Source organism: Oppia nitens, unplaced genomic scaffold (genome assembly GCF_028296485.1).
Source record: "Oppia nitens isolate AA-2021 unplaced genomic scaffold, nextdenovo-longstitch-racon4-pilon3 scaffold1_pilon_pilon_pilon, whole genome shotgun sequence".
NCBI classification, from domain to species: Eukaryota; Metazoa; Arthropoda; class Arachnida; order Sarcoptiformes; family Oppiidae; genus Oppia; species Oppia nitens.
Window position 1 is genome coordinate 10,529,187 of NW_026533199.1, and position 24,725 is coordinate 10,553,911.

The 24,725-nt window shown below is 28.2% G+C and overlaps 4 protein-coding genes across 4 annotated transcripts; 1 reads left to right on the forward strand and 3 right to left on the reverse strand.

Annotated features, from left to right (window-relative positions):
• Nucleotides 1–3,385: 3,385 nt before the first annotated feature.
• Nucleotides 3,386–3,905, forward strand: LOC128951364 (testis-specific serine/threonine-protein kinase 6-like). Its single transcript, XM_054296614.1, has 2 exons — nt 3,386–3,794; nt 3,898–3,905. Exons 1-2 carry the CDS (start codon nt 3,386–3,388, stop codon nt 3,903–3,905), a joined length of 417 nt encoding a protein of 138 aa, XP_054152589.1.
• Nucleotides 3,906–12,891: 8,986 nt separating this feature from the next.
• Nucleotides 12,892–22,395, reverse strand: LOC128951366 (mucin-2-like). Its single transcript, XM_054296615.1, has 6 exons — nt 22,262–22,395; nt 19,210–22,185; nt 15,925–16,788; nt 15,879–15,883; nt 14,253–14,304; nt 12,892–14,173 (listed from the first exon to the last, which is right to left on the reverse strand). The coding sequence occupies exons 1-6, from the start codon at nt 22,308–22,310 to the stop codon at nt 12,894–12,896; spliced, it is 5,226 nt and encodes a 1,741-aa protein (XP_054152590.1). The 5' UTR covers nt 22,311–22,395; the 3' UTR covers nt 12,892–12,893.
• On the reverse strand, nt 15,776–16,936 carry LOC128952197 (salivary glue protein Sgs-3-like). The gene is made up of 2 exons (XM_054297544.1): nt 16,867–16,936; nt 15,776–16,788 (listed from the first exon to the last, which is right to left on the reverse strand). The coding sequence occupies exons 1-2, from the start codon at nt 16,916–16,918 to the stop codon at nt 15,887–15,889; spliced, it is 954 nt and encodes a 317-aa protein (XP_054153519.1). The 5' UTR covers nt 16,919–16,936; the 3' UTR covers nt 15,776–15,886.
• A 1,580-nt stretch (nt 22,396–23,975) lies between the features above and the next one.
• Nucleotides 23,976–24,642, reverse strand: LOC128952204 (homeobox protein engrailed-like SMOX-2). The gene is made up of 2 exons (XM_054297553.1): nt 24,521–24,642; nt 23,976–24,410 (listed from the first exon to the last, which is right to left on the reverse strand). Exons 1-2 carry the CDS (start codon nt 24,576–24,578, stop codon nt 24,025–24,027), a joined length of 444 nt encoding a protein of 147 aa, XP_054153528.1. The 5' UTR covers nt 24,579–24,642; the 3' UTR covers nt 23,976–24,024.
• Between the last annotated feature and the right edge of the window lie 83 nt (nt 24,643–24,725).

Consider the following 24,725-nt stretch of genomic DNA (forward strand, 5'->3'; position numbering starts at 1 on the left):
GCCAATGATCGCTTGTTGATAATCTTAGTAATCCTTAAGAACACCACAGTTAACACAATGAAGAAGTAATCCAAATAATGGTACACACATTATAATAATTAAAAGTATTGTTTATTTAATAATTGATAAAATAAAAGTATACATCAGTACATAAAAATATAACTATACTGCACTGCCCGGAACTGCTGACCAATGATATGCAAGTTTATGCATAGCAAAGGCCTGCCAGTCCAGGCAGAGCTTTAGCTACTGTTAGAGTTAACTGTTTTAAGTCTAAACTCTATAGCTCTTGAGCTGACCAGTTTAAGTCTTAGCTCAACACTTGAGTGACTTTACAATGAGAAGTACCTCAGTATTTATATGCTTTTGAATCAATAGGTCTTATTGTTTGCAGACGACACCAATGAGTGTCGTGTGCACACATGCCTTACTCTACAATATATAAGTTCCCCTCACTTAGACATTTCTATATAAATTCCCATTAATAACAAAGACATTACATTTAACTACTTAATATTCCCACTAATATTCTCTAATGTTCCCGTTTAACTACAACCCTATTTATAATAGTGTAACAATTTTAGACGGGATAATTCCCGGGTTTACTCGGGTAATTATCCCTTAATAATATAAGTTTAACTTTTTAATCACGTGACTCCTGGTTTGTCCCGTTGGGACTAAAACAGGTATCCCGTTTACAACTCTATTGTATGTGGTGTCGATACCCATCGATAGATGGCAGTACCGGCGCCACAATACATATACATCATTGCCTGACAGTAATTATACAATATTATAATAATAACAATAACAAATAATAACAACTATAATAATATCTATATTAACAATAGATAATTATAATTATAAACAGTATTACAAAATGTATTTACCTTATAATTAAATAACAGTATTAATAGTATCCTTTAATTGATATTCAGTATTATAATTAAAGTCAGTATTTTCACAACACTAGTCATTACTACTTAACAAACCACTACAATATTATTTATAATGTATTATATGAGAAATAACAATAAGTATTAATTAACATTAACTAATAGTATTTATATTGTATTAAAATATATGTATTATAAACAAAAACTGTTACACAGTATTATTATATAAAAAGCCGTAAAATATATAGTATTATTATAGTATTTTTAAGTACAAATTACATGTACAGTATTAATAGTAAATATAAAAATAATTTTGCATACTATGCAAAATGCAAAAGTATATCAGTATTTACTGATATGAGGCAATATTTATACTATATAAAAATATTGAAATGTATAAAAAACAAATAATTTTCAATAAGAGTGGTAAAAAATTATTTTTTTCTAATACTTATTTTTTAAAAATCTATTTTAATCATTAAATTTATTTTATTTTAGGATCAAATGAAAAATTAACGACAAATATTATTACTAACAGCTTTGAGAGACCTAAGGTACCCAATAATAGTTTTAAATTAGAAAGTATTAAAAATATTAATAATAACTTATTAGATATTAATATTAGTAATAATGTATTAGATTATACTAATAATACTAATAATAATAATAATAATAGTTTATCTAACAAAAATTCAGATATTAAACTTGAACCAATGTATTCATTACTAAATAAGCAGGCTATAATTAAATATTTTAACAAACAATTTTATGTTTTAAATATTGGCCATAAAAAACAACAAATTATATTGGACAAAGATGAATCAAAATTGTATAAAAATTATGAAATTATTGATATAATTGGCCAGGGTGGTTACGGTATTGTATTGAAATGTCAACATAAAATGACTAAAAATCTATTTGCCATCAAAATTGTTGATAAATCAGGTTTGCATTTAAAAATATATTTATTTTTATATTAGATACTTATAATAGAAAATAAAGTAATAAATATATTATATAGATACTAGCTAAAATGAAATAATAAATTATAATATATATATATTTTTGTAATTATTATTTTATTTAGGATACAATGAAATGTTAACATTATCATTGCTGGTATCACCTTATATTATAAAATGTATTGAATCGTGGGTCGAAAATAATAATATTGATAATATTAAATTTCATAAAAATAATAAAATAAATAACAATAATACTAACTTATTTAGTATTAAAAAATATTTATGCATAGTAATGCCATTGGCTGATGGATCATTGCATGACATAATTATTCAACTAAAATCATTAACAAAATATAAAAATCAAACGGCAATACAAATCAATAATATATTTATTGCGTGTGAACTGTTCAAAGATATAGCTCAGGGCATCAAATACTTGCACTCACAGAGACCGCCAATACTGCACTTGGATCTCAAACCCAGTAACATATTGATTGAGATAACTGAGCCATCAGTTAGTGTATGCAAGTTATGTGACTTTGGACTGGCTGTACGAGAAAATACCTTACATTTTTCGGCCAATCAATCGGCACCTTCAGGTACACCACCTTATATGGCACCGGAAGGTTTGTCGGGTGGTGTCAAAGCAGATATCTATAGCTTTGGTATTATATTAAACAATTTGTTTGATCAATATATTGATGTCAATAATGATTATACAACTAAACTGATAAACAATTTGTTTAATAAACAATTGGATGCATTAAGACAATTGAAAAAAGAGATGACACATAAAAATCATTTAAAACGACTGTCTATTCAACAAATTATTGATAGTCATCGACAATGGGATTGTAATTTGCAATGCGTTCAAAACAATAAAGTTGATATTATTAATATGTTAAATTATACAAACAATATGATTTTACTGAGACTATTTGAAATTAAATTAAAACAAAACAATCAATTAGTAAAATCAGTACAACAACAAAATAAAATAACATATAAACATGAAATTGGCAAAATTCAAAATAACTATTATGTCATTGATTACCATGGTCATACAATTACCATTCAAATAGCCCAGTCTGAGTTATTTAATAAATATAGCATATTAAGTATAATTGGTTCGGGTAGTTTTGGACTAGTACTTAAATGTAGTGAAAAAATAACCGGAAGTATAGTTGCCGTCAAAGTTATAGATAAGTCATTTGGTAATTATTTAATTATTATGATTTTTTTTAAAAAATTGTTTATAAAATTAATATTTAATAGTTATTATTATTTGTTATAGTCTATAATCAATTAGATATTATAAGTACTTTGGACTCACCTTATATAATTGATGGCAAACATTATTGGACCGAAAACGGCCAAGATAATTGTAAAAATCATAAAAATAAATTAAATATTTATTTATGTATTAAAATGTCCATGGCTGATTGTACATTAAGAGAAATAATTGAGATAATCAATTTTTTATACAATCAATATCATAATATTAGTTTAATACAAATATTTCATATGTTTATTGCCATTGAACTGTTTAAAGAGATTATCCAGGGTGTCAATTATTTGCACTCACATGTGCCACTTATATCGCACCTGGATCTCAAACCTAATAATATACTAATTAAAGTATCGGAACCATTGAACACTGTTTGCAAGATTAGTGATTTTGGATTATTATCAAAACCTTATGTAAAAACAAATTCAACACATTGTGGGTCATCAGCCTATAGAGCACCGGATGGTCTATTCTATGGAATCAAAGCTGATATCTATAGTCTGGGAGTTGTATTAAATAATATGTTTGATCCGTATTTGTCAAGCGATGACTCTACTAACAGTACTTTACAGCCTATCACACCGTTACCTGAATTTTGCAATCAACTAAACAATTTGAAAAAATTAAAATCAACAATGACCCATGGTGCTTTTAGTGTTAGACCAACTATTAAACAAATTATAGATAAACAACATTTATGGCAAATTGATATTGATTATATTAAATTACACAATGATAATATTGTTAGTATGCTAGAAAATACTAATAATAATTTACTATTAAGAATATTTAAAATTAAAACTTAAAAAGTTAATCAATAGTAATATAAATATAAATATAAATAATAATATAACAATTTTTATTATTGCATATATTATATAATATTAAAGGATATATTATTTTAATACTTCTCAAAATTTTAAATAATAGTTTAATAATACAACCTGCATATGTAAATAAGATAAATAATGATAATCTAGTCCTAACTCATCAATTAAATGTAATGTAAGTAATTAAACTTTAGTTATTTTAATATTATTATTAGGCGTGGTTCACATATTACGTTCGCACTTTTTAAGAAATCTAGACCCCCTCCCTCCCCTATGTTCGCATATAGTCATTTAAAAAAAATTACGTTCGCATGTCCTTAACCGCTACCCCCCTCACCACAAAAAATAAAATATTATCTAAATGCGAACGTTCTTAAAGACTATACCCCTCCCATCCCCCTCGTTCGCAAAAGTTCGCTTTGGCCAACCCCCCCCCTCCCCTCAAGTGCGAACGTAATATGTGAACATCGCCTTATTATAAAGTTATTTTTCGTTTAAAATAATCTTAAAATATATGTATCAAAATACAATTTACAAAAAGTTGAGTATTTTATAAAATTTAATCAGAAACTACATTAATTTCTTATTAATTATTTAATTTTGACTTTTTAATTATGGCATTTATAAAATTAACTAACTATTTTTAATATTCATATATATATATACATGCATTTGTATATGCATTTATAGGTACATATAATTATATTTTTTTCTTGTGTAATAATCTGTACCCAAATATACATAAATTTTGAACAAAATTAGTTATTTTATTACTATAACTAATATATTTAATAAACAAATAACTAACTTCTATTAAAATATATTTAATTAATAAAATTAAGATATTTTTAATAAATATATATTAAATAGATTAATATAATACATAAGTTATATCAGATAAAACAATAAATTATTATTCTTATATTTTGATGTAAATAAATATTTTTTATTTATATTATTTGTATTTTTTAATTCTTTAACTTTATAAATAATATGCATTTTAAAAGTAAACAATTAATTAATTATTAAATTATTGTAATTTAATTTTAAATATAATAAATAAATAAATATATAAAAAAAATAATTTTTAGTTTATACTGCATAGTATTAAATTATGTCAAATGACTGTATATAGTATTTAAATTACTAAACAAACCTATAATTAATTGTTACAATCATATGATATAATTTATATGATTTTTTAGTTGTCAAAGTTGTAATCACATTTTAATTAATAACTATTATTTTGCCATAATATATAAATTGCATTTAATGAGATGCAATATTTTATTAATATAATACATAATATTACATATAATTTAAAATTACTTAATTAATTAAAATCTATTTCACATTTCAAAAAATAAATTTATTAACAAATGATTATTTAATTAACTAAAACACTAAAACACGTCATACTATCATATTTTTCACACATCAGGTGATAGGTATTATTAAATTTACGGAAAGCAAAACATTGTACTTTAGATTTAAAGTTAACACATAATCTTTTTAATAGTTTTATACACAGTATACCAATACATCATTACCCGGATTTCATACCTAAATATATTAATTGGCAATATATTATACAGTATACTCATTTTATCACACCATATAGCTATATTGTATCACACTATATACAACACTCGACCAATTAAAAAACTGTACCTGTATAAATTTATTTATTATACAGTATTTATATTTATTTTTTTAAAAAATAGTGTCATACATCGAATATTATTTTAATATAAGCAACAAAATATATTTTCTTAAAAAATGCAAATTAAAAATTTATTATTAGTTTTTGTTTGGTTTATCTTCAATGATACCAATACTGCTAATGAATCAATTCGACACAATTTGTGTCGATTGATACACTCGGGTCAACCCAAACATACCTTCTATTTCCGGAATCATTGTGTCTGTCCCTATACTGAACTAATACAACAATTGGATGAGCTAGCACATATTTATGCATATTGCGATGATAGTAATAATATTGTTGCTGATTTCATAGATGACCCACTACCATTTATGTTGCTAATGTGTCAATCAAAACCAATGCAAATGCCCAGCAAAGATTATGATAATAAAAATTTTCAAAAACATCGATTACAACAATTTGGCCAAAATTGCATCACTAATGCTGATTGTCAACTGGATAAACAATTACGTTGTTTGAACGATATGTGCATGCTGAAATATAATAGAAATTATCACAGTATTAATAATACTAGCTATAAAGTCAAGTTATTTAAAGATAAAGTTGTTTTTATACATAATATGAATGACAATAATCTATCTGAAAATATTAATTGTAGTTCATTGATGGAGTCTAAAAAATTGGACAAAAATGTGATTAAAAATTGGATTAGGATGAATTTTCATTTGAGTAAGTAATTTAAAAAAAAATTATTTATTTATTTAATTATTTATTTTTAAATAGTGTCAAACTCAACTAATAATTTAACAAGATACGTTAATTACACAAAAATGTCATCTAGTAAAATTAATAGTAATATTACCGGTCAATCAAATATTTCTAAGGAAAATCTAAATGCTTTAACATATATTAACTTATCAAACATTATCGGCTATATTATGATAGGATTAATAATTATGAGTATTTTAATTTGGATATTAATTGGCTATATAAACAAAAATAATTATTCAATTAATTATTTCTATACACCTCGCTATAGACGTCCATTCAACAAAAATCAATTAAATCTACAAGGTAATATTTTTATAAAATTATTTTATTTTATTTTTTTATTAATACAAAATATAATTTATTTAATAATTTTTGTATTTGTTTTCTATACAGAATTATTGATAAGATGTTCAAATAATTTTGCTTAATCATAATATTAAGTTTTAAAACTATTATTGTAATTATTTTTTATTAATGTATATTTTTTATCATTATTTAGTATTTAATCAAGTTTATTGTTTATTATTTAATTAATATATATTTAATTTTCAAAATATGTTTTTCTACATTTTATTGTAAATTTTTACAAATTAATTTCATTGTTTTACAATTACTTTAATTACTCTGATTGTTTTAGTTTTTTATTATTAATTAAGCATGTATATTAATTTATTTTAAAATAAATAACTAATTATAATATGAAAACAACGAATCACATAGTTAATATTTAATATTAAACTTTATTTTAAAAACTTATTAAACGTTATTAAAAACTATAACCTTTTTATTGAATATAACTAATATTCAATAATAAAAAATAAATAAATGTAAAGTAATAAAACAACAAATTTTACAAACAATTAAAAACAATAATATTAAATAATACAGATATAATAAACAATAATATAGATACGAGTAGTTAATAATGTGATTTGTGTCCATTACTGCTAACAAGTCCGGCATAATTACATGACAGTCCTTTTGAATCCCAGAGCAAACCGGGCGCACATTTGTTAACAGTATTTCCCTCTTTATTGTCACATATAATATATTTTGATTCATTGGACGGATGGCTAACCGTTCGTCTAACGGACGAACAGTTTTCATTTTGACACAACTCATCCAAATCTAGACCGTCATCGCTGTCCTCATCGGAGACGGGAATACAAGTAGTGGTCTGTTTTCAATTGGCGTCTGAGTGGTCGGCGCTTCGCTAGTTGTCTTTGTTGTCGGACTAGAAGTAGTTTCGGTAGTAGTAGTAGATGGCTGTTCAGTAGTCGGTTGTTGTGTTGAAGTAGTACTTTGTACTGGTGTTTGATTGGATGGTTGTCCACTGGTTGGCTCATCTGTTTGCTGTGATGTCGTTGATATAATTTTAATATATTACAAAAACTTTTTAAAACTAAAATAAGTTAAATATGCTAATCTAGTAAACTCATCAATTTATGTAAGTTAATAATTTTAATTAGATAACAAACCTATAATTAAATAATACGATATAAGTAATTTAATAGCATTCAATATTTTACAAATATTATATCAAACACATTTTTTAAAAAAATATACACAGATAATTAGTTGAAAGATATTTCAATCAGTTATTTAACTAAACTTGAATGTAAATTTGTTAACTATAATTTCATTATATAATATATTAATTAAATTGAATAATATTATACATCACACTATTATCTATTTTTACACATTTTATTGTACTTTAGATTTAAAGTTAACACATGTTGTTAATACCTATACAGTAAAAAACCACACATACTATACACATGACAGTAACACCATATACATCAATAGACGAATTAAATATAACTGAGCCTGTATAAAAATAATCTAAAACATTTACAACTAAAGTATATAATAATAATTCTAGTAAACAAAACTAATAACTTATTTTTGAATAGTTTTGAATTCAATATTATTCTTTAGTACAATATTTCAATAATTTTTTTTAAAAATTAAAATTAAATATATATTATTAGTTTATGTTTTGTTTACCTTATATGCTATCAGTGCTTCTAATAAATCAATTGAACACAATTCGTGTCAATTAAAACACTCTGATCAACAAAAACATGTTTTTCATTTCCGGAATCGCTGTGTCTGTCCCTATACTGAACTAATACAGCAACTGAATGAGCTAGTTCATATCTATACTTATTGCAATCAAGTTAATGGTAGCTATAATATTGTTGCTGATTTCATAGATCACCCACTACCATTTATGCTACTAATGTGTCACTCAAAACCAATAGTAATGCCCCGTAATGTGAATGATAATAAAATTTTACAAAAGCTCCGATTACCTAATTTTGGACAAAATTGCACTAAAAATACGGATTGTCAAAACGATAAACACTTACGTTGTTTGAACGAAATGTGCATGCTTAAATATGATAAACATTATCAAAACATCAGTAATACTAGTTATGATGTAAAATTTTTCAAAAATAAAGTTGTCTTTATTTACGATATGAGCGACAATAATCTACCTGGACAAATTAATTGTAATTTGTTGGTAAGTTCTGGAAAACAATTAGATAAAGATTTACGTAAAAATTGGACCTTGATAAGCTCACGATTGGGTATGCAATACTTTAAAATTTTAATTTTTTAATAAATAAAATAAAACATTTTTTATATTATTTATTTTTTTTAATAGATTCAAAATTACTAAACAATTCAACAAAATCTATTGATAACACAAAAGTATTATCTTGTCGAAATAATCCTATTATTATTACCGATCAAACAAATATTTCCGATGAAAATATAAATTTTAATAATAATAACCTATCAAACTATATCGGCTATATTTTTATCGGATTAATAGTATTGTCAATTTCAATTTGGATATTAATTAGCTATTTAAACAAAAATAATTATTCAATTAATTGTTTTTGTAAATCTTTTTATACAAATCTATGCAACAAAAAACAAATAAATCCACAAGGTAAATAAATATGTTTATTTTTTTTAATTAAGTTTTATTGTACTAAATAAATATTTTTTTGTTTTGTTTACAGAAGCATTGTTAAAAAGTTCAAATATATAATTACTAAATAAATTATTGTGTTATTAATATTAATAAAAATTTCATTTTTTTGTTAATATGTAATACATATTATGTATCTGTTTTATTATTATTAGTAATAAAAAGAAAGATTTATCATAAAAGTGTCAATTTTTTTATCTAAATATTAGATAAAAAGTAAAGCATTTCTAATGTTATTTAATTGAGACTTAAAAGAGGACTATTTAAATAAGACAACATATTTGCAAATTAGTATTATAATAATAATAGTAAAAATTAATTTGCAAAAATACTTAAAAATACATTTAGATTTTAAAACATAAATTATTTATATATATTAGTTATTTATTTATATTAATCATAAGAATAATTTTTTTAGTGATTTTATATTTTAGATAAAAACTATTGAATAATGATAACAATTATTTTGAAGTTTTGAAGATATCAATAGTTTTGAAAATGTCATTACAGAGACTATAAATAGCAATATATGTGAATCTGTAAAGGCGCCGACATCTGTAAAGGGAATTCAGCTGTTCCTTGGTTTGGCCAACTGGTATTGGCGATTTGTGCCTAATTTTAACCGTATTACCGAACCACTCACTTAACTTACACGGAAATGTGTAAACTTTGAGTGGACTGATAGACAACAGAGGCTTTTTTATCAGCTTAGACTGGCACTAACTACCGAACCAGTAGTGGCCATCTATCAACCCGATCGTCTAATTAAGCTCAGCACCGATGCCTCAAACATTGGTTTCGGTGCTATACTCAGCCAACCCGATAATGATGGCCATCAGCGAGTAATGGCATACTACTCTCGTCGGCTTAATTGCCACGAAGAGCGCCATAGTGCGTCCGAGCTGGAATGCTTGACCGTGGTTGAGGCTATGGAGCATTTCCATGTCTATGTCCACGGGAAGCATACGGACGTCTACAACGACCATAGCGCTTTACAGTTGCTGTTTGGCCTTAAAAGGTCTACCATCAGTTTGTTTCGATGATCGATCCGTTTGTCGGTATACGACTACACCGTACACCATCGAAGCGGTCGTACAAATGAGGCGCAGAATGCCTTGTTTCGAGCACCAGTGTGTCTTCTGGTGACAACAGAAGAACTTCTCTCAGCACAAGGAGAGCTCGAACCCACAAACATGCGACAAGTTAAAAGAAGAGACGGCATCTTAATCAACCGTCATCGCGGTGTCATTCCCACACTTTTACTTATAATTAAGTAAAAGTTTTGAGACATTAATCTCTTTGTTTTTTTTGGACAGCATTGTCCACTCAAGACGCCCGCACGCACGCTAGCTGACCACTTACGGTAGCCAGTGCTACAATAGAATAGTTCATTTTGATAATAATAATTATAATAACATTAAACTATTCTAATAAATTATCATTTACTTAATTATTTTTTTTAATTTCGAAATAGTTTATCAATTATATAAATATGCATAATATAAATTTTATTTTGTACTTTAATAATATTTATGTTATTTTTTCATACAGACTTATTATTAAGATATTAAAGATTTTTACATAATTGTTATTAATATTGTAATAATTATTGTAAAACTATTATTTTCACGAACTCCTAAAAGGAGATCGTATATGCATTCTATAAGTCTGTCGGTCTGTCTGTCCGGTGTCTCACGAGGACATAGGTTCGAATCCACACTCTTCTACACATTTTTTTTGTATTTTTTTCTTTTTTAAGTTAAGGAGTTCGTATGGAAATGCTTTTGAAGCATTCTCAACTGGTTATAAATACTTAGCTATGATTGTTAATTATTAAAATTTTTAACATGTATTTTTAAGGTTTTTACAATAATTTATTAATAAAGATGGGTGCAAAAAATATGGGAATAAATTAATTGTGTTTAAATTAAATATTATTGCACATCAAATTAGTAATATATATAATCACAAAATAATAATAATTAATAATTAATTTTCGCCCCATTGGCAGCAATACACTTTTCTAATCGGGAATCCATACTTCCGATTAGGCTCTCTATATGTTTTGGAGCACAAAGCTCCCATATTTCTTCGATTTTTGCCATCCAGTTATCTACGGAGCGCTCTAATTCTTTCTCCAGGGCATCCTTCATGAGTCTCCATAGATTTTCGATAGGATTGAGGTCACATGAAACCGCTGGCCAGTCGATGACCTCATATCCATTATCACCGAACCATTGTGTTGTTGTCCGTGCTTTGTGGGCACTAGCATTGTCCTGTTGGAAAACAAAGCCGTCGGGATACAGGACATCAATGGTGGCCATATTTTCATCTAGGATGTCCTGGTACTTTTCGGCGGTAATTGTTCCCTTGGACAATGCCAGTGTTGTGGTCCTGCGAAGACTTATGCCACCCCACACCATAATGGCAGGTCCATGTTTGGGGACTGGCCTTTTTGGTCTAGACCGGGCCCATAACTTCACTTTATGACGAAAAAGTTGAAAATAACTTTCGTCAGTGAAGATGACTTTGGTCCAGTCTCTCCCGAGGTTGGACCGACACCATTCCACACGTTTTTGACGGTGTCGATCGGTCATCAACGGGATAGGCTGTGGGAGCCATTTAAGAAGTCCCGACTTTTTTAATGACCTCCAAACTGTCCAGCGAGATACCGGCGGACTACCTCTTCTGGCCATTTCACCCGATATCCAACCAGAGCTGGTCATCGGGTTATTATTGGCCAATTGGGTAGCCCGTCGCTTATCATTAGCTGACAGTTTTGGTAGTCGACCAGAGCCAGGCTTCCGTTCGAACCCTTTACCTTCCCGTAGCCTTTTGACCAATCGGTATACGGTGGTCTTGGGTATTCCTGTGGTCATCATCAAAAACTTCGGGTCATCTTGGCCATTGTTCCACAGGAATTCGAGTGTCCGTCGGGCGTCGAGATTTGTCTTCTTTGGTGCCATTTTCTTGAGGTTTGCCGTCGATGTGGAGAAGTAAACAAACACATGTGGCACACTGTTTTAAAGCTCTTTAATAGGGCTATCTATTTGTTTACTTAAATTATATCTACATTTACACATGTAAATGTTTGGCGCCTATATTTAAAGTTAAACTTTTTCCCACATTTTTTGCACCCATCTTTAATAATTATAGTTATTGTTTTAATCATATATCTTTTAGCTGCATTTCAAGTAAAAAATAATTATAAAAGTTAATTAAAAAATTGATTTTTAATATAAAATACTATTTTTAGCAAATTTTGCTTACAATTTATAGTTAATAAATAACTATTACTTTTACATTGAATACAACTTGTGTTCAATAGTTAAAAAAATCAATAAATAAAAACGAAAAATCAAATATTTAACAAAAATAATTATAAAATAAATACTTAATTATTTCTACATATAATTCATATTTTTAAAAACTAAATGCAATCTAATTATTATCTTTATATATACGAGCGGTTAATATCGTGATTTGTGTCCATTACTGCTAACAAGTCCGGCATAATTACATGACAGTCCTTTTGAATCCCAGAGCAAACCGGGCGCACATTTGTTAACAGTATTTCCCTCTTTATTGTCACATATAATATATTTTGATTCATTGGACGGATGGCTAACCGTTCGTCTAACGGACGAACAGTTTTCATTTCGACACAACTCATCCAAATCTAGACCGTCATCGCTGTCCTCATCTGAGACGGGAATACAAGTAGTGGTCTGTAGTGTAGTAGATGTCGGACCCGAACCGGTAGTGCTTTCAATTGGTGTCTGAGTGGTCGGCGCTTCGCTAGTTGTCTTTGTTGTCGGACTGGAAGCAGCTTCGGTAGTAGTAGTAGACGGCTGTTCAGTAGTCGATGGTTCCTCAGTTGTCGACGACTCTCCAGTAGTCGGTAGTTGTGTTGAAGTAGTAGTAGAAGCTTCGGTAGTACTTTGTACTGGTGTTTGACTGGATGGTTGTCCACTGGTTGGCTCATCTGTTTGCTGTGATGTCGTTGATGGTAATGGTGTTGAACCCTTAGGACAGGTAGAATTTTCTGGATAAACGCATTGTTTGATATTGTCGTTCCACTCGAGATCTGAAGGACACGGCATAACCACTGGACTACCGGTGCCGTCAGGATTGACAGTACACTGAATAAATGAGTTACAGTTGTCTGGATTGGGATACAGACAATCTTTGGGTCCTTTGCATTCGGTTTTCTGGATGTCATCAATGGGACAGACAAACGGTCCCGAAGTTGGTCGCTGTGTCGGAGCCTGAGATGACGGCTCTACAGATGTCTCACTTGTTGGCTCTTCTGTAGACGGCTGTCTACTTGTAGTAGTAGTGGATGGCTGGGCATCGGTAGTGCTCTCTACTGGTGTTTGACTAGAAGATGGTTGTCTAGATGTAGGTTCAACTGTTTGCTGTGATGTCGACTCACTTGTTGATCCATCCGTTGACGGATCAGTGGATTCATCAGTTGTTGGTCGTCCAGTTGTTGCATCGGTAGGCGCTTGTGTTGGTTTAGGTGTTGATGTACGACACGGTGTGTTTGACTCCCAGTCGCACTCTTTTATTGTATCATTATAGACGAGATCTATTGGAGCGCAGGGCATCTCGTAGGCCAGTCCCGCATCATTACACTGTATGAATGAGTGACAATCAGCCGGATTTGGATACAAACAGTCTTTAGGTCCGCGACAACCTGTCCTATCGATGTCCTCCTGTGGACAAACATAACCGGGTATGGGTTGACCTAAATATAATAAATAAAAAATTATTTCAATTAATTTAAAAAATAACTTAATTTTTTAATTAAGTTTAATACTACTTACCATTTCTTGCGCTAACAACAGATATTATAATTGAAAATATAATAAATTTCATATTTTGTTATTTTAAAAAATATAATTAATTTTATATTATAATGAGTAATAATAGTTAATTGAAAAAACAGTTTTATATGTTATTTTATTTAAGTTATAATAATTTATAAATAAATTATTTTTTTACTGAATGATACATTTTAGTTGAAGAATCGTATATATTTATATATACTGTATTTTTTTGTACATTATTTGATAGTTTATATCATTAGAGATTAATTTAAGATAAAATTAAATTATTGTTAGGAATAATTTTAGTTAAAATGAAATATAATAATAGAATCAGGATTTTAATAATTTAATTGTCATAACAAAAATAAATGATATATTTTAAAAAATAAATAAATTACTATTACACATGTATTTGATACTGAAATGTCAAAAATTACAATTATATCATCATTGTATCCGCAAATAGTATATATCATTGATAATTACAGTACATTATATTACATGCAATAAAAATGTACCAAAAAATAAACTCTCTGTCGCCAATAAATTTATTTCAGATAATTTTATTTTAAAACAAAATTAAGTCTAAATTATTATATTAAAAAAATACAATAATATACGTAATTTATAAGTCGAAATATTTCTTGGAAATATTATCAACCAATTAAGTTTTTTTTGAGGTAAATTGTTTAGCACATTATAATTAATTTATGATATACTCTAAGTTTATTTGACATTATTATTTTGATTATAATTTTTATGACTTAAGTTAAATAATTTAAAGGTAAAACACGTGTATAACAATGTATAAAAATAAATTTATTATACTAAAAATACACCTACAATTTACTATGAATAACCTAAAATTAATTAATTATCATTACTATAATTAAAGTATATTACAACTAATATAATTGCAATGCAATAGGGTTTCAGTAAATTGTGATTTGAAAAATTATCATATTACTTAATTAATAATACTTAATTACTTTAATAATAAATTGATCCTGGTATTTCACAGTTAAATGTTTAATGTTTAAATTGATGTAAAAAACATTATTGATTGTAAATATTATTGCAATAATTGTAATTAAATAGGATTACTAAAAAATCTCTATAATATCATAAATTTATCGATAAAACAGTGTCAATCACATTTAATTTGAAGTTCATTAATTTCTAAATGTATTAATACTATAGGCTATTTTTCATTTAAACTTAATAATTTATTTTAAATTTAGTTAATTATTTTTTCAAATATCATTAATTAAAATAATTAATAAATCAAATTGATTATTAGATTTATACTATAGAATAAATTTAATTTTTTAATTTAATGTTAAAAATGTTTTAATTTTATTTATTTTGTCGAAAATAAGTAGATATACATATAATTTTAAAATTTCTAATTTAATTAATAAACATAATATAATTAATATCACATTCAATTAAGATAAATAAATTACTAAAATTAATTAACAACAAATTTAGTTATTAAATAATAACAATTAACTACAATATTATTTACTAATGTGTATTTTATACTATTTTTAATTTTAACAAAAACAATTTAATTGTATTTATTAAAATCATTGCCTAATGACTACTCTAAATGTTTAATACTATGTCTATTAATGTCGAGGACAGGTAGACTGGTTTTTATAATCACACCGTTTTGTATTGTCGTTCCATTCGAGATCTGCCGCACAGGGCATCACCACCGGTGTACCGGTACGTTCATCAGCGTTGACAGTGCACTGTATAAATGTGGTACAGCTTTCAGGATTGGGATACAAACAATCTATTGGTCCCTTGCATTGGGTTCGTGCTATGTCTTCAACTGAACAAACAAACGGTCCTGAAGTTGGCTTTGGAGTTGTTTGGGTGGTTGGCTCTAAAGTAGTTGGAGTTCTAGTAGTCGGAGGTTCTGTAGTCGGGGGTTGAGTGGTCGGAGGTTGAGTGGTCGGGGGTTGAGTGGTCGGGGGTTGAGTGGTCGGAGGTTGAGTTGTCGGGGGTTGAGTGGTCGGAGGTTGAGTGGTAGGGGGTTGAGTAGTCGGAGGTTGAGTGGTCGGGGGTTGAGTGGTCGGAGGTTGAGTGGTCGGGGGTTGAGTAGTCGGAGGTTGAGTAGTTGGCGGTTGTGTAGTCGGGGGTTCAGTAGTTGGAGGTTCAGTAGTCGGGGGTTCAGTAGTTGGAGGTTCAGTAGTCGGGGGTTCAGTAGTCGGGGGTTCAGTAGTTGGAGTCTCAGTAGTTGGAGGTTCAGTAGTCAGGGGTTCAGTTGTAGGAACTCTGGTTGTTCTGGGTTTCGGTGTTGTTGGACGACACGGTGTGTTTGATTCCCAGTCGCACTCTTTAATTGTATCATTATAGACGAGATCTATTGGAGCGCAGGGCATCTCGTAGGCCAGTCCCGCATCATTACACTGTATGAATGAGTGACAATCAGCCGGATTCGGATACAAACAGTCTTTAGGTCCGCGACAACCGGTTCTATCGATGTCCTCCTGTGGACAGACATAACCTGGAAGTGGTTGTCCTACAAATATAATTAACAAAAATTTTTAATTAAATAATATATTTATACTTTAAAAATACTGTATAATTAATTATTTACCATTTCTTGCGCTAACAACAGTAATAATAAGTGAAAATATTAAAAATTTCATTTTTTATTGTTTGATTAATTAAGTTTTAATATTATATATATAAAGTATTTTATATTAGAAAAAATAAAGTTAACAATAAATTTATAAATATATAAGTTAACAATTAACAAATATATATCTATATATTTAGCTAAATTAATAATTAGCTAAACAAAAAGTTTTTTTTTATAAAAACAATTTTTGTTATGTTATTATTATGAATAAAAGTTAGTAGAAACAAGGTCTATTTATATATAATTTACATCATTGTTATAAATCTATTGTAATAATTAAATCATGTCAGCAGTTGTTAAACTATAATCGTTATGTAATTAAAGATTAAAGTATTATTACAAATATTATTATATTAAAGATAACATTGAATTATTGTTAGGAATATTTTTACACAATTTATTTATAATAGTAACCGGATTTTTAATACTTTAATACCTAAATATATTACTTTACTCTATATTTTCATGACTTAACTTATTAACTAATGTTTTAAACTATAAACTTTGCACTCAATCATTATAATTTTTCAATCATATTGTAAAGTAAATCAATGACAATGAATTAGTGATTGTGTATACAATAAAATTTACCTAGATTATTATCTAAAAAATTATATAGATATTTATAATTATAAAATAATATTAATTTTATATTCTAATTTTGTTTATAAATTTTATAAATATATATATATTTATATTATTTTCACATACTTAATGAAATTTATGAAAATACTATAATTTTAAAAACAATATTTATTTTGTTTATTGTATTTTTATTTTTAAAAACTATTATCAATTATTCTGTTATCAGTTTATTTTTACGTATTTTATAACTACAATAATACCAAATATTTTTTTGTGCCAAAAAAATTAATTAATTACATCATACAAACATTTTTTTATAGTATTAGATAAAGTTTTTTATATTTTATAACTTTAACACGTTTTTACAGTATAAGCTATTGTTAATTATAACTATATTATTTGAATGTCCGGTTAGCTACTGTTTATGCTTTAATTATTATTAACAAAAATTATGTTTGAAAATATTTCTAAAAATTAATTGCAATATTTACTGAAATAATTTAATTATAATCTAATTACATATCGTCGCATGTATATAATAATAGATAAAAGTAAAATTAATCCTGGTATTAATATTTTTTTATAAATATATATATATATATATTGCTTGTACGGATTAAATCTGAACAAGGTGCAAATTATATTCTCTAATACTGCTTATAATTATATCAATTTCAATTATTACAGTACAATGCAATAAAGTGATTATTATAAATAAAAAATCAATGTCCTAATAGTAAAATAAAAGTGTCAATCACACATTATTAATCTATATTTTTGAAAATCATCAAGCAGTTAATCATACAATATTTTTTTAAAAATAAACATTAGTAACTTAAAATATCAAGTCTATCGATGTTTTTTTAAATATTAATATAATTTTTTAGATAGTTTTTTTTATAAAGTTTAAAAGACTAAATAAATATTTGCTTATAAAAAATGTTTTATCATTAGTCTAAACATTAACATTGTTTTAATGAATGACTCTGTTATGATATATTATAAATAAAATCTGTTTTTAAAGTTTTAGCTTGTTCATTGATAAAATAAAATAAAATTGTAGTAATTATTTAAAATATTAAATTAACAAGTTAAAATATAAATACAATATTATGAAATAAGCAATTTAATAAATATTTTTTTTAATAATTTAATTATATATATATAATTATATGAGGATTGTATATAACCAGGACATAATATTAATGAGAAACTGTATAATTTATTGTCAGATTAATATATAATTTATTATAGTATACTATACTTACAAAAAAACTATTGCAAAAATAAGTGCAAAGTTTTATAATCTTTACATATAATTTTGATTTATCAAAAAATTATTAAGTTTTTATTTTATTTAAGTCAATATATTATCTATGATTTTAATGATAATAAGTCTCATATATACTGTATATATTTATGACACAACTACAGTCCAATTATGTACAACTAAATTATTTATATCTAATTAAGTATTATAGTATAAAACATTAAAAAAAAACCTAAATGAACTTTATCAACACTACCAAAAAAATAATATAATAAATTAAATAACATCATAATTAGGCAATAAATAAACCATTTTGTATAAATATTATTATTTAGATATTAATACATATTTTACAAAATTAAACAAAAAAATAAATGCTTTATAAATATTAATTTTTTTTTGACTGATTAAAAAAAGATTAGATATAATCATAAATATCTATCGGTGTCTGTTTTCTGGTCCGTTGGGGTTAACAAGACCGGCATAATTGCAAGTCAACAACGATGGGTCAAATAGCAAACCGGGCGAACACTTTCGCACCGTATGGACAGCTCTATTGGTGCTGCCGTTGCACTCGACATATCGCTTCTGACTATTCGGGTTAACAGTCAATCGTTTTTGTTGACAACCAGTGCCGCACAGTTGCGCCAGATTTAGATCAGCGTCGGCTTCTTCGTCGTCATCGTCAACGGGACGACAAGTAGGTAACGGTGTCGATGGTCGCACTGTTGTGAATGGACTCGTAGGTCTGGAACTAGACGACGGCTGAGCACTGGTAGCTGTTGTTTCAGTTATAGGTTTTTTAGTACTAGTAATTGTCGGCACTTCGGTTCTCTCACTGGTTGACGGTTCAGTTGGCTTATCTGTCGGTTTCGAAGTAGTGGTAGTTATAGGCTCTTCAGTCGGTTCCAATGTAGTGGTAGTTATGGGCTCTTCGGTTGGTTCCGATGTAGTGGTAGTTATGGGCTCTTCAGTCGGTTCCGATGTAGTGGTAGTTATGGGCTCTTCGGTTGGTTCCGATGTAGTGGTAGTTATGGGCTCTTCAGTCGGTTCCGAAGTAGTGGTAGTTATGGGCTCTTTGGTTGGTTCATATGTGGTGGTAGTTATGGGCTCTTTGGTTGGTTCAGATGTGGTGGTAGTTATGGGCTCTTCAGTCGGTTCCAAAGTAGTGGTAGTTATGGGCTCTTCAGTCGGTTCCGAAGTAGTGGTAGTTATGGGCTCTTTGGTTGGTTCATATGTGGTGGTAGTTATGGGCTCTTTGGTTGGTTCAGATGTGGTGGTAGTTATAGGCTCTTCAGTCGGTTCCAAAGTAGTGGTAGTTATGGGCTCTTCAGTCGGTTCCGAAGTAGTGGTAGTTATGGGCTTTTTCGTCGGTTCACTAGTGGTCGGCCTATCTGTCGGTTCATATGTAGTTCTTTCGGAAGTTTGATGTGTTGGCTCATAAGTAGTAGTATTGATTGGGTCGTCTGTTGGTGAGTCAGTCGGTGTTTCCGTCTCAGCAGTGGTTGGTCTAGCAGTTGGTGTTGTTGATGGTCTCTGTGTTGTTGATGGTCTGGGTGTAAATCTATCTGGACACGTAGAGAATTGTTTATAATCGCACTCTTTCTTGTTGTTGTTCCACTCGAGATCCGATGGACAGGGCATCACCTCTGGACTACCAGTGCCATCGGCATTGACAGTGCACTGTATGAATGTAATACAGTTATCAGGATTGGGATACAGACAATCTTTCGGTCCTCTGCATTGTGTTTGCTCTATATCTTCGACCGGACAGACAAACGGCGCACCTGTAGGTCTACTTGTCGTCGGACGGCTACTAGTGATAGGTTTTGATGATGAACTGATAGGCTCTTGTGTAGTCTCCTGTGTGGTATCTTGAGTTGTTTCATGTGTTGTGGCCTCAGAAGTACTTCCAGTTGTCGTTTCTTCAGTTGGTTCATGAGTTGGTCTCTGACTCGTTGGCCTTTTAGTAGGTTCTTGAGTTGTGGGCTCTTCTGTTGGGTCTTCAGTAGTAGTAGTCGGCGGCGGCTCTTCGGTTTGTTTATCTGTTGACGGTCTGACACTGCTTTCACTGGTAGTTTCAGTCGGTGTCTCATCAGTTGGCTTATAAGTTGTCGGTTTGCTCGAGGGTTCAGAACTGGTAGACTTTTGTGTTGATTCTTGAGTTGTTTGTTGTGTTGTAGGCTCTCGTGTTGGTTCACGAGTCGGCTCTTTCGTTGGTTCTGGAGTTGTCTCTGGAGTTGTCTCTGGAGTTGTCTCTGGAGTTGTCTCTGGAGTTGTCTCTGGAGTTGTCTCTGGAGTTGTCTCTGGAGTTGTCTCTGGAGTTGTCTCTGGAGTTGTCTCTGGAGTTGTCTCTGGAGTTGTTTCTGGTGTTGTTTCTTCTGTTGAAGGACTGGTAGGTTCACGAGTTGGCTCTCGTGTTGGTTCTGGAGTTGTCTCTTCTGTTGAAGGACTGGTAGGTTCACGAGTTGGCTCTCGTGTTGGTTCTGGAGTTGTCTCTTCTGTTGAAGGACTGGTAGGTTCACGAGTTGGCTTTCGTGTTGGTTCTGGAGTTGTCTCTGGAGTTGTTTCTTCTGTTGAAGGATTGGTGGGTTCACGAGTTGGCTCTCGTGTTGGTTCTGGTGTCGTCTCGGGAGTTGTCTCTGGGGTTGTCTCTGGAGTTGAAGGACTGGTAGGTTCACGAGTTGGCTCTCGTGTTGGTTCTGGAGTTGTCTCTTCAGTTGAAGGACTGGTAGGTTCACGTGTTGGCTCTCGTGTTGCCTCTGATGTTGGTTGTGGTGTTGTTTCTTCAGTTGAAGGGCTGGTAGGTTCACGTGTTGGCTCTCGTGTTGCCTCTGATGTTGGTTGTGGTGTTGTTTCTTCAGTTGAAGGGCTGGTAGGTTCACGTGTTGGCTCTCGTGTTGGTTCACTGGTTGGTTGTGGAGTACTTTTTTCAGTTGAAGCACTGGTAGGTTCTCGTGTTGGTTCAGGTGTTGTTTCTTGACTTGTTTTGTCTGTAGATGTTTGTGTAGAAACACTTGTAGGCTCTTGAGTTGAACTAAACTCTGTTAGATTTTGGGTTGAGCTCTGTGTTGATCCATGAGTTGATTGAGAGGTCGGTACACGTGTGGGCTCTTGTGTTGAACTCTGGGTCGGCTCTGGAGTTGTTGGTCTTTGTGTAGTTGTATTTGTTGTTGGACTACTTGTTGTTGTGGACGATGGAGGGAAAGTATAGGCTGGTATACATGTCTGATCCGATGGCCAGTCGCATACTTTGATAAAATCATTGAACTCAAGATTTGCCGGACAGTACTTAAGGTACGGCCGCTTATCTTGAGTACAGTGCCAGAAGGTGTTGCAATTGTCCGGATTGGGATACAAACACTGTGTTATCGTACAGTCATCACTGGGAGGACATACAAAATTATATACCGGTCCGGCTGTTATATAATATTAATATATATATATATATAATATTTAATAAATTAATTTGATTTAATATTTGTTTGTACAAACCTGTCACTAAAGCCCCCGAACCAATTAAAAATATTAATAGATTAATCATTTATGTATTAATTTTATATAATTTTTTATTTTTAATTAAAATTACTTCATTAGTTATGTTAAATGTTTTAACTGTTTAAATAATAATTATTATTTTTTAATATAAAACAGCTTTATTTATATGTAAATCTTTACCATGATAACTTTCATTAATATAATGCAATAATAGTTAATTATCACAAAAAATGCTAGCTTTTGCTAATTTTATAATACATTGTATACAATAAATTAACTTTAAATCACAATAATAATAAATTATGGTATTTATTAAATTATTAGATAAATAATTTCCATGTATGAACTTATTTTTATTTTTTTCTCAGTAAATATCATATATTTTAATTGTTATTATCATCAAATATATGCATCACATTTGATGTATAAAGTTATATACCTATATATATTTATTTATATATATATAATACAGTATTATATATAGCTATATCACTACTGTACTAGTGATAACTTGTTTTGATGTTTGTATTAATTTAATTTAAAACAAACATTTTTATGACACACACACAGAATATTTTATAGACTATTAGATTATTATTGTTAATAATAATAATAAACTTGAAATAAATGAATTAAATGCAGACAAAAAATCATTTACCTGTATATTTGATATTTGACTAAAAAGTTTATTTACCGACCCTTAGAAACAATAAAATATAATTTTATTTAAATAAAAATATAGATTTAAAATTATATTTGTGTTATTATAAATATTTCTATGTATAGAAAAATATTTAAATACTTTTTATTTATTTTTTTAATTAATAGTAATAAATTTATTTATTATAATAATTATTTTATTAGAGTTATAAATGTTTGCAACAATTGAAATGAAACCACTTGTATGCGGATCTACACTAATGTCATCAAATTAATGTTATTTTTATTTATCAAATAAGTTAATTAATATATAATTTTATATTTTTATAAAATAAAATTTAAATGTATTTTTAATTACTACTTTTTGAATTGACTTTATTTTTACACCTATAAGTTATAGGCTATAACACGTGCAGTGATACTATAAAATTTTATTAAGAAACAAAACAAAAACTATAATTTTAAATTAAATTTTACATTTATAAATAAATAGATTTTTTAAAAATTTTTATAGTAAATCAAAAAATCAGCAGTTCATTAAAAATAAAATAAAAATAAATAATTATTATTTTAACTTCAAAAATTGAAAATTGAATAAAAATATTAATTTTATCAATTTAGTATAAACTAATAAACATTATTAGCATAAAATAAAATTTTTATATATTACATTATATATATTATATATAATCATAAAAATTAATAATTTTGAAAACTTAAAATTTTAAAATTAAGATTTAAATATTTATTTAAAGATATCTTAAGTTACTTTATTTTATTAAAATTTAAAAAAATCTTACTGCAAAGACTAAGTTATATAATCAAACATAAAAACATATATATATACTATTAAATATCAAATTATATTACAATTTTTTTTATTTTTGAATTATTAATAAAATATTATTTATATTTAATATATCAATTCATAATAAGCTACTAAAAATTGGTCATTTATTTCAATAACTGAGAATTTATTTTAATAAATTAATAATGTTTAATTTACAAATTATAATATTAAATAAAAATAATAACATTTTATAAATTAAATTTTAATTAAAAATACCTAAACTATAAAAATAAATATAACTTTTTTATTATTATTTCCAATAAAAACTATCTGTTGTGGTCTCCGGTGACAATGTAGTGGTTATGGGATCATCTGTCGGGTCCGGCGTTGTTGTTGTTGTTACCGTAATCGGTTCATCAGTAACTTCTGTAGTCGGTTGTACTGTAGTAGTGGTAGTAGTAGTAGTAGTAGTCGTAGGTTTAGGGTTGGCCTCAACACATGTCAACTCCGACGGCCAGTCGCATACTTTGAAATAGTCGTTAAACTCGAGCAACGGTAGACAATGTTTGAGCACAGCTACCTTATCGGCTCCGCAGTGCCAAAATGTTGAACAGTCGTCTTTATTCAGATACATACATAAGCTATCGCTACAGTCGTCATCGGCCGGACAGGTAAAGTTTGATTGCAATGGTAAGGCTATTATATATATAAAAAAATTAAATTGCGATTTAAAAAAAATATTTAATAAGATTATTATTATTTAGTTTATTAATTTAAAATATTTAGAATAATTTATTATAAATTACCTTGAACAATTGAAAATATCAGGCATAAAAATGTACATAAATATTTTATATTATTCATAATTTATTTATTTTTTCTTTATAAATATTTAACTAATTAAAACAACAATTTTAATTTATAGTAAAAATTAAAATTTCAAAATAAATTTTTATTCAATATGTTTCAAAATTTATTTAAATAGTTTTTAATTAATAATTATTATATAAC

Coding starts and splice junctions, on each gene's coding strand:
- LOC128951364 (XM_054296614.1), top strand. CDS start 3,386: ATGTTTATTGCCATTGAACTGTTTAAAGAGATTATCCAGGGTGTCAAT.
- LOC128952197 (XM_054297544.1), bottom strand. CDS start 16,918: ATGAAATTTTTAATATTTTCACTTATTATTACTGTTGTTAGCGCAAGA. Junction 16,789..16,866: donor TGTTGTTAGCGCAAGAAATG/GTAAATAATTAA, acceptor TTATATTTGTAG/GACAACCACTTCCAGGTTAT.
- LOC128951366 (XM_054296615.1), bottom strand. CDS start 22,310: ATGATTAATCTATTAATATTTTTAATTGGTTCGGGGGCTTTAGTGACA. Junction 22,186..22,261: donor TTCGGGGGCTTTAGTGACAG/GTTTGTACAAAC, acceptor ATTATATAACAG/CCGGACCGGTATATAATTTT. Junction 14,174..14,252: donor TGTTGTTAGCGCAAGAAATG/GTAAGTAGTATT, acceptor TATTATATTTAG/GTCAACCCATACCCGGTTAT.
- LOC128952204 (XM_054297553.1), bottom strand. CDS start 24,578: ATGAATAATATAAAATATTTATGTACATTTTTATGCCTGATATTTTCA. Junction 24,411..24,520: donor GATATTTTCAATTGTTCAAG/GTAATTTATAAT, acceptor TATATATAATAG/CCTTACCATTGCAATCAAAC.